The following is a 10,849-nucleotide window of genomic DNA, read 5'->3' on the forward strand; positions in this document are numbered from 1 at the left end:
TGGTCAGTTATCATAAAGTATTTCTCTTCATCACAAAATAGTAAGGATTTAAAAAGTCCAAAGGGAAAAATCTAGAAGCTTTAAAAATTTGTTTGAACTGAGCCCTAATTCTTCTAAAAAGGGCCTCCAAAATCTGGAGTAGAATTATCATACTCCATAATGAAATGCTTGAGTTCTTCAACATGTTGCTCACCTATTTCATGCAAACTCTGCTTCATTGCAAACTGTATAGATTTTTCTAACGAACGATCCTTGTCAACCAGCCTTTCCACCACCATCCCGAAAGTTTCACAGACTTGTCGGTAAACCTTCTCAATCTCCGTGATTTTTGATGCAATCGCTTTTGAACGACTGCTAAACTGGCTGTCTTCACACAATTCTGGGCCAGCTGTTGTGTTTGACTCGGGTTCTTCTGTCTGGTTGATACATAACGGTGCCTTGGATCCCTTTGGGCCAGCTGTTGTGTTTGACTCGGGTTCTTCTGTCTGGTTGATACATAATGGTGCCTTGGATCCCTTCGGGCCAGCTGTTGTGTTTGACTCGGGTTCTTCTGTCTGGTTGATACATAATGGTGCCTTGGATCCCGTCTCAAACTCGGAAATTTCAGCCAAGTTATTTTCTTCTGACTTCTTGGGATTTTCATTAGCCCACTTGCTTGCAGCATCAGCCTCTTCTTTCTCACTCAGTCGGCAGGGGCTTTTTAACACCTTGGATGAAGAACTTGAGGGCACAGTATCTCTTGATGTTTTCAAAAACTGGATGGCTCTCTCTCTACATCTAAGCCGAGACTGATGGAAGGAGCGCATCCTGCTTCTCCTGCTGAGACTGGAGCCAAATCTGCTGGGTAGGGAGTCCTTCCTGCCCACACGTGATTCTCTCAAAAAAGAAGCGCCCTGTTCATGGGGAGATCGTTGTCTTGAATAATGGGAAGAATAGAAACCTCTTCTTCTAAAGCCGTTTCTCATGGCCCTGTATTGAGGCTGTCGGCTTGTGGCATACTCATCTCTTGACCATCGGGAGCCATAAGGGCCTCTTTTGTAGGGTGGGCCACTTCTTGGATTCTGAGAAAAACAGCGGCCTTCATCCCATTCTTGGTAATCGACCTGACAGTAGTATCTACTGTAGCCTCCTTCATCGGGTCTGGCTAGCAGAGATGGTCTCTTGTCTCCCAGAGGCGGTCTCTTTGGCACGTTAATTAATCGATGGTTGCCATCACTGGGATGGCTCCAAGGAGGCGCTTGTTTTCCTGGAAGTCGCCTGTAGTCATACCATCCCTCAGACCACATTTCATCTCTTGTGGAAGCCACTGTACTTCGAACAGAAATGTGTATTTCCCTTCCTGTTCACTTTCAATTTCCAACCATACTCATGGCTCAGCTCAAGAATCTGTTATTGTCTAAAAATTCGTCATCAGAACTCTCCAATACGTACGTTCCACCGCTCCTGCTGAAACCCCACCAACAGCTCTCTAATTAGACTTAGGCCCACTCAACAGCAGGGAAATCATGCCCGGTCCTTGAAAGCTAGGAAATTAGCTGGAGCTAGTGAGGTCATGCGTCCTAGACGAGAATGCAGTACTACCACTTGACTAAATCAGTACAATTCCTAAGTGAATTCCACTTACGACAAATAAGTGTAGCTCTCACCCCTCACCAAAAAAAGCTTCTCTTTGCAACAGAGAGAGACCATTGCAGAAAACCACAACCACTCAAATTCAGAGAACAAGTGATTGTGGGGTGTCTAGCCCCAGCATACACACACACACACACACACACACACACACACACACACACACACACACACTCACACACCACAACTCCTGCACCTAAGGCTCAGGGAGCATCATTAAGAGGAGGAGGAAAGATTGTAGGAACCAGAAATGAAAGGGAAGCTTCACCCATGATATTTCAACAATATGACTGCCTAAACAAGACCTGAACAAGGACAATACCAATCAAAACGCTAACTTGAAAGGGGGGAAATCTCATAGGGTTCCACCACTAAACAAAGAACTACAGACTGCTAAAGAATTTGTCTTCCCCAGGGATGATCCTTTTAACTGGTTACCAATATCAAGTGGTCAGCTCTGAAACCATTTACATGTATAAGCAACACTAAATACACTGGGAAGACTGTATTTATATATGTGTGTGTGTGTGTTTGTGTGTGTGTGTGTATGTGTGTGTGTGTGAGTGTGCATGCAATAATTAAGGAAAAGAGATCATAAATTTGAGAGGCATCCAGAAAGAGATGATATGGAAGGGAAGGAAACATGACAGGAAAAGATGTAATTGTATCTTCATTTCTGAAAATTTAAAAATTAAATAAGATATAAATATTTAAAATATATAATGCCAAGAATACAAACATATATTTACATATTGAACAAATGTAAAATTAATTTTTAAAATTAATTTATAGAATAGCAAAAATCATAATATTCTAATAAATTTCAGTAGTGATAAAATTAAAGTGCCTTAAAATAAAATTAATAATGTGGGAGAGCATTTTTATAGTCCATTATAAACTTTTATTTGAAGATAATCAACAAGACACACATAAACAGAGATAAATATCTATGGACAGAATTCTTGTATCAATATATCAATTCTAACAAATCTCATATACAGATTTAATGATTCTAATAAAAATCTGAACAGAGACTTTTAAGAAATTTGACAAATTGAAACTGAACTTCACAGGTTACAGTGAAGTTTCAAGAATAGGTAAGAAATGCCTGAAGAACAAGAAAGAGGATGGGGAAACAGGGCAGGGAAAAAGATAAATATGAAAACTTGCTCTTCCAGATCTCTGAACTGAAAAATCCATAGACATGAAAGCTGTGTGGTTTTAGTATAAAACAAAAACAATAATCAATGGAACAGAATTGAGGTACCAGTCATGTATTCATATACTTCAGAGTACAGATACCAGATATGACCCAAAATATCATAACATTATGGCCTTTTATTTTCATTGACCCCATTGTTGAAGATACCCATACTTGAGTCATAGAACATGGCAGAATCAAGTTGGTAATGACCTAAATGTTTCATCCCTGCTGGTTACTTTTCATGTGCTGGAAGATGCTATGTAGGCTACCAAAGGAGAAAAGTAATCATCAGTCATAACTATCTATGAAACCTTTGAGCTACAACAACGATCAGCATAACACATGGCCGTTGGTGTAATAGTAGCTCAAATAGTATTGGTGTAACCAACCACTTTTTGATTGGATTTGAATTCCTCTCCACAAGATGAAACCCATACTAGCACCGTTATCAGACCAAGAACATACAGCTAGCAGTCATAGGCCCTAGGGGAGAACTTACTACTGGTATGCCGCTAAATGGACATAGTATTAAACTGACTCATCATTACAGCCGTAGATCAATGTATCTCTTATTCCTCACCTAAGGAGCTTTGATTTGCAGTCAACGGTGGTTAACATAGTAGCCCACAACTGGCCAAGGTGCAGAGAATAAGAGACAGAAGAATGCTCAGCCCTTAGGGGAAACCATGTACCTCATCCTACCCTCACAAGAGATCATTGAGGAAGAGGACAAAGAAAGAGTATAATAATCTGAGGTGGTGGAGGAATACAAGGAACATCTGGACACAGTAGGGCAGATGCACATATGGACTCACACAAACTGCAACACCATGAAAAAGAAAACAAACCTGTGCAAGCCCAAGGCAGACCAAATCCCAGCATGGAAGTGGGAGCTGGTCACACAATCCCCCTCTATGCCCAGGAGCTATTGACAAGTGTTATCTGCTGGGAAAGGAATGGGCAATTTCCTTTTAAGAGTGTAGGTCTGGGAAGTTGACATCTCTCCAGTTGAAGAACACACACCCAAGGATATCTGGGCACTACATTTTGGTCTTAAAGAAACCTTGTTTTTACTTGTATAAATTACTTTTATTCTATAATTATAGATTGCACAAAATATTGAAACAAGTTCATTTTCTACAGCTGATGTAGGAAACTTGGTGGCAAGAGATGTGCTGTCACAGTTCTGAGGGACAAAACTGGAGACCAGTGTGAGCAGGGCCTTGTTCTGTGACTGTGGAATCCTTTCCTAAAACACTTGGTGTTCTTGGCTTGCAATTCCAACACTCCAGTCCCAGCCTCTCTTTCCCACAATGCCCTCCCTGCCTTTCTTCTCACGGAATTAAGACAGTGGTCCCCGTGCATCAGGCCCATCCTTGTCACAGGCACTGAGAGTTGAGGTTAACATTTTTTAGGGACACAATTCAACTCAGCATATCCATTTAAGTTTTTATGCCATTTTTACATATATAAAGAAAATGCCCATTTTGATTTGCTTTCTCAAATTTGGGGGATTAAAGCACCTTGACAAGCTAAGTCACTAAACCAGAGAGAATTGGTGAAATTATACAAGAGGAGGATAAATGGAAGGGAGAGGAGGAGAGAGAGATAGGAAGATGTATTCAGAACACACCACTGGGATCCAACTATATGGTAACAGCAGAGGTCAGGGGAAAAGGACTTGTTGGGGAAATGAGCAGAAGACAAATTATCTATTGGTTTATCCACAATACTTTAAATAGTTGGCAGGGTGTTCGTGTAGGAAGCAGGAAGATCAATTCCACTACAAACGATGTTTTGTGTCGGCTCTGCTGGCGATGGAAGCTAGGTTCTTGTACATACTAGGCAAGTGCTCTACCACTGGGGTTCTCATGTACTGGCTGTCATCTTCTTTCTCAATTTCTTTTTGTCCTTGAGGACTCTGAATAGATGAGGTATTCCTCACTGAGAATCAGTTGGTATCACAGAATTTTGGTTAAGCTGATAGTGAGCAAAACTAAGCCCCCATGTACCAAAGACAGGGTGAAGTTGTTTCAGAGTTAGTGTTACTTTGTTTTTTAGGTGAAAGCCCTTTGCTGTCTCTAAAATACTGTATTGGGAGATAAATATAACTATGGTCTAAAAAACTGGTTCCTGAGTCCCCAGTGTAAGTAAATTGGTTGCAAAAGGTGAGTTTTGCAACCCTGTGGGTTTGGTGTCCCGGGTTCCAGCACCAAAAATGTAAGCATATTGGTTGCAACAACTCTGGGTTTGGTCCCGGAGTTTTGCAACTCTGTGGGTTTGGTGTCCTGACTACCTGGGAGTCAGGCAATACCTTGAGCTGCTTAGGACAGCTCTGATGGCTGAACTGCAAGGAGACACTTCAGCCCTGGAGGGCGAGGTATCCCGGACACCTCAAGCTGCTCAGAACAACAACTCTGCCCTGAAGGTGTATCAGACACTCGGAGCTGTTTAGCAGAGCTATGATGGCTGGAACTGCAAAGAAGCAGCCCAACCCTGGAAGGCAACTTTTTCTGACTTCTCGGGAGAGTCAGGCCTGGAACTGCTTCAGAAGGGAAGGGTATCCTGACTCTGGGAAAGTCAAGGTATACCTGGTGTGATGGGGGATGGCCTCCTCGCAGGATATAGCAATCCTGCTCCTCTCCTGGAGAGCCCCTACAGCTGAGCTTTGCTGAGCCCCCACTTAAGGGGGTTTCCTAGCAGAGCTCTGCTTCTCTGGCCTAAGATGTTGCTTCTTTTGCTTCACTCTGGGAAAGAGGAAACCCCTGCAGAAATGCAGCCATCTACTCCAGCTCTGGAGAAAAGTGTTACTTATCCACTGAGGGATGTCTCAGCAAAGATCTTCTGTTCAGCTCCTCCTTGCTCTGCTCTTTCAGCTCTGCCTTGTTTTGTCCACTGGGAGACGTCTCAGCAAGGATCTTCCCTATGCCAGTTAATGAAGACCTTCACACCCAAAACTCTTTTGAGAAAGAGATTCATTTGGGTAGGAGGCATCCAGGAGAGTAGCTGCCTCTACCAGGGTGGAGAGAACAGCCTTTTTTTCTAACTGACCAGGCAGGGCAGTTTACACAGGATGTCTTGGGGGGTGAAGTCAACCCCAGGCCCAGGGTTCTACTATCCTGCTCTGTGATTGTTTAGTTTCACAAGTCAGTTGGCCAGGGCAGAGATGGCTTTGACATGACTGAGCCCAACTGTATTTCTTTCTGCCCTGATCTGAGTCATCTTTCCCTAGTTCTGGGCTCCAGAGTCAGGGTGGATTTCTTTAGCCAGCCCCTTTTTCCTATACCGGGGAATCCCCACCCAACTCTGCCCCAGTTGCTGGCCAGCAGGGAAAACTCCCTGAGGCCAGGCTCCCCACCCCATTGGACCCTGTAATCTATAAGACCCAAGCCCTACCCCAATATCCATCTTCCTGTGACCCCAATAACTTTCTGAGACAAGGAACAGGCAAACTCCATTGGACCAAGAGGTGAGTGATTCCTCTCCCTCCTGTATTTTATTGGACCACCATGGCTTAATGTTAGATTTCAACAACTTCCACAACAACAAAAATTATAGAAAGCCTACAATCTCATGGAAACTGAATAATGCCCAAATGGATCAACAATGGGTCAAGGAAGAAATAAAGAAAGAAATAAAGACTTCCTAGAGATCAATGAAAATGAATACACCATATACCCAAACTTATAGGAAGCCATGAGAGCAGTGCTAAGAGGAAAATTCATAGCACTAAATACCCACATAAAGAAATTGGAGAAATCTCACACCAGTGACTTAACAGCACACCTGAAAGCTCTAGAACAAGAAGAAGCAAACTCACCCAGGAGGAATAGATGCCAGGAAATAATCAAATTGAGAGCTGAGATCAATAAAATAGAAACAAAGAGAACAATACAAAGAATCAATGAAACAAAGAGTTGGTTCTTTGAGAAAATCAACAAGATAGACAAGCCCTTATCCAAATTAACCAAAAGGCAAAGAGAGAGCACCCAAATTAACAAAATCAGAAATGAAAAAGGGGACATAACAACTAACACTGAGGAAATCCAGAGAATCATCAGGTCATACTTCAAAAACCTGTACTCCACAAAACTGGAAAATCTAAAAGAGATGGATACTTTTCTGGATAGGTACCACATACCTAAGTTAAATCAAGACCAGATAAACTATTTAAATAGACCAATAACCCTTAAGGAAATAGAAACAGTCATTAAAAGCCACCCAAGCAAAAAAAGCCCAGGACCAGATGGTTTCAACGCAGAATTCTACCAGATCTTCAAAGAAGAGATAATACCAATACTCTTCAAATTGTTCCACACAATAGAAACAGAAGGAACATTACCGAACTCTTTTTATGAGGCTACAGTTACTCTGATTCCTAAGCCAAACAAAGAAGCAACAAAGAAAGAGAACTACAGACCAATCTCCCTTATGAACATTGAGGCAAAAATACTCTATAAAATATTGGAAAACCAACTCCAACAACACATCAAAAACATTATCCACCATGATCAAGTAGGCTTCATCCCAGAGATGCAAGGATGGTTCAACATACTAAAGTCTGTCAATGTAATACACCATACAAACAAACTGAAAGAAAAAAAAACCCACATGATCATTTCATTAGATGCTGAAAAGGCCTTTGCTAAAATCCAACATCCCTTCATGATAAACGTCTTGGAGAGATCAGGAATACAGGGAACATACCTAAACATAATAACGGCAATTTACAGAAAGTCGACAGCCAACATCAAATTAAATGGGGAGAAACTCAAACTGATTCCACTAAAATCAGGAACAACACAATGCTGCTGTCTGCTCTCCCCGTATCTATTTAATATAGCACTTGAAGTTCCAGCTAGAGCATTAAGACAACAAAAGGAGATCAAGGGTATACAAATTGGAAAGGAAGAAGTAAAAACTTTCACCATTTGCAGATGATATGTTAGTACACATAAGTGACCCCAAAAATTCTTCCCGGGAACTCCTACAGCTGATAAATATCTTTAGTAATGTGGCAGGATACAAGATTAAGTCAAAAAGTCCATAGCCCTCCTATAAACAAATGATAAACAGGCTTAGAAAGAAATCAGAGACACATCACCCTTTACAGTAGTCACAAATAATATAAAATGCTTTGCAATAACTCTAACTAAGCAAGTGAAAGACCTGTATGACAAGAAGTTTAACTCTCTGAAGAAAGAAACTGAAGAAGATATCAGAAAACGAAAAGATCTCCCATGCTCGTGGGTAGGAAGGATTAACATAGTAAAAATGGCAGTCTACAGATTCAACACAATCCCTATCAAAGCCCCAACATAATTCTTCACAGACCTGGAAACAATAATACTCAACTTCATTTGGAAAAATAAAAAATGCAGGATAGCTAAAAGAATCCTGTACAACAAAACCACCTCTGGAGGCATCACCATCCCTGACATCAAGTACTACTATAGAGCTATAGTAATAAAAACAGCTTGATACTGGCATAAAAACTGACATGTGGACAAATGGAATCAAATTGAAGACCCTGACATTAACCCACACACCTATGAACATATGATTTTTGACAAAGAAGCCAAAGCTGTACAATGGAAAAAAGAAAGCATCTTCAAGAAATGGCGCTGGCATAACTGGATGTCAACATGTAGAAGATTGCAAATAGATCCATATCTGTCACCGTGTACAAAACTTAAATCCAAGTGGATCAAAGACCTCAACATGAACCGAGTTACTCTGAACCTGACAGAAGAGAAAGTAAGAAGTAGTCTTGAACGCATTGGCACCAGAGACCACTTCCTAAATATAACACCAGTAGCACAGACACTGAGAGCAACAATTAACAAATGGGACCTCTTGAAATGGAGAAGCTTTTGTAGGGCACAGGACAAAGCCAATAAGACAAAACGACAGCCTACAGAATGGGAAAAGATCTTCACCAACTCCACATCTGACAGAGGCCTGATCTCCAGAATACATAAAGAACTCAAGGAACTAGACATCAAAATACCTAACAGTCCAATTAAAAAATGGGCTATAGAGCTAAACAGAGAATTCTCAACAGAAGAATCTCAAATGGCTGAAAGACATTTAAGGGATTGCTCAACATCCTTAGTCGTCAGGGAAATGGAAATCAAAATGACTCTGAGATACCATCTTACACCTGTCAGAATGACTAAGAGAAAAGACACTGAAGACAGGTTATATTAGAGAGGATGTAGAGCAAGGGGAACACTCCCACAGAGTTGGTTGGATTGCAAACTTGTACGGCCACTTTGGAAATCAGTATGGCCGTGTCTCAGAACATTGGGGATCAATCTCCCTCAAGACCCAGCTATATCACTCTTGGGCATATACCCAAGGAATGCTCAATTATACCACAAGAACACATGCTCAACTATGTTCATAGCAGCATTATTCATAATCACCAGAACCTGGAAACAACCTAGATGCCCCTCAACTGAAGATTGGATTAAGAAAGTGTGGTACATATACACAATGGAGTACTACTCAACAGAGAAAAAAATGACATCATGAAATTTGCAGGCTAACGGATGGAACTAGAAGATAATCATCCTGAGTGAGGTAACCCAGACTCAGAAGGACAAACATGGTATGTACCCACTCATAAGTGGATACTAGACATAAAGCAAAGGAATACCAGACTGCAACTCACAGCTCCAGGGAAGATAGCTAGTAAGGAAGACCCTAGGAAAGACACAGGGATCACCCAGTGATGGAGAAATGACTGAGATCTACAGGAGCAAACTGGAAGTGAGGGAAGGTAATGGAGGGCAAGGGTCAGGGGAATGAGAGCTTAGGGGAGCGGGAGATTCTAGCTGGATCAGGAACAGAGTGGGAGAACAAGGAAAGAGATACCATGATAAATGAAGATACCATGGGAAAAGGGAGAAGCAAGGTGCTAGGGAGGTCCTCAGGAATCCACCAAAATGAGTCCACTATAGACTACTGGCAATGGTCGAGAGGGTACCTGAGCTGACCTACTCTGGTGATCAGATGGCTGAATACCCTAACTGTCATCATAGAACCCTCATCCAGTGACTAATGGAAGCAGATGCAGAGATCCACAGCTGGGTCCCAGGCAGAGCTCCAGGAGTCCAATCAATGAGAGAGAGGAGGGAATATATGAGCAAAAGATATCAAGACCATGATTGGAAAAGCATAGGGATAAATAGCCAAACTAGTGGAAACACATAAACTGTGGACCAATAGCTGAGGAGCCCCCATGGTACTGGACTAGGCCCTCTGGATAGGTGAGACAGTAGTTTAGCTTGAACTGTTCAGGGGACTCCCAGGCGGTGGGATTGGGACCTGTCCCTAGTGCATGAGCCCGCTTTTTGGAGACCAATGCCTGTGGTAAGATACTTTGCACAGCCTTGGTGCAGGGAGGAAGGGCTTAGACCTGCCTCAACTGAAGGTACCAGGCTCTGCTGACTCCCCATGGGAGACCTTGCCTTGGAGGAGGTGGGAATAGCTGGTGAATTGGGAAAAATGCTGGGGGGTGGAAGGATGGAGGACAGGGGAATCTAAAGTTGATATGTAAAATGAATAGAAAATCTCTTAATAAAAATAAAAGAAAGAAAAGCTTTGCCCAAATTCCCCAAATATTGTTTATGAATGTTTATTTTTATTTAAAACAGGTAGATTATAAATTGAGTCACTTTCTTTAAAAAGGGGAGTAATATAGATATGATAGGATAAAAGAGTAGATTAATGAACCTACTTTTAAAGAGCAACAACTTGCTTAAAATGTTTTACATTGCTATGGATTTTAGTTTATTGATACAAATTTAAAGTTTATTTTGTTATACTAAATATATATATTTCTACTTTTGTTTACAGTATTATGTTTATGTAACTCATTTAAATTTTAATGGATAATTAAAAATACAGATTAATAATTAGTCTTCTATGATAGTCAAACTTACAGTCACGTTAAGTTTTCTAGGTATACATAGATACAATTCAGTTAGGTAGATAATCTTCAAACATTTC

At 41.3% G+C, this 10,849-nt stretch overlaps 1 protein-coding gene across 3 annotated transcripts; it reads right to left on the reverse strand.

Moving 5' to 3' along the window:
- Positions 1-1,301, reverse strand: LOC128123701 (periphilin-1-like). Of its 3 annotated transcripts, none has more exons than XM_052759971.1 (3): positions 1,211-1,301; positions 576-1,030; positions 1-437 (listed from the first exon to the last, which is right to left on the reverse strand). In XM_052759971.1, exons 1-3 carry the CDS (start codon positions 1,284-1,286, stop codon positions 114-116), a joined length of 855 nt encoding a protein of 284 aa, XP_052615931.1. In that variant the 5' UTR covers positions 1,287-1,301; the 3' UTR covers positions 1-113. The 3 variants fall into 3 exon arrangements, with proteins under 3 accessions (XP_052615931.1, XP_052615929.1, XP_052615930.1); XM_052759969.1 differs by having other exon boundaries at positions 1-470; positions 708-1,030; positions 1,211-1,286; XM_052759970.1 differs by having other exon boundaries at positions 576-1,301.
- Between the last annotated feature and the right edge of the window lie 9,548 nt (positions 1,302-10,849).

The sequence above is a fragment of the Peromyscus californicus genome, unplaced genomic scaffold (genome assembly GCF_007827085.1).
Source record: "Peromyscus californicus insignis strain IS unplaced genomic scaffold, ASM782708v3 Scaffold_41__1_contigs__length_357258, whole genome shotgun sequence".
NCBI lineage: Eukaryota > Metazoa > Chordata > Mammalia > Rodentia > Cricetidae > Peromyscus > Peromyscus californicus.

Excerpts from the sequence above, each read along its gene's own strand:
- LOC128123701 (XM_052759970.1), bottom strand. The coding sequence starts at position 1,286 with ATGTGGTCTGAGGGATGGTATGACTACAGGCGACTTCCAGGAAAACAA. Across the intron at positions 438-575 it reads AGTTTGAGACGGGATCCAAG|GCACCGTTATGTATCAACCA; the intron begins GCACCATTATGT and ends AAGGGATCCAAG.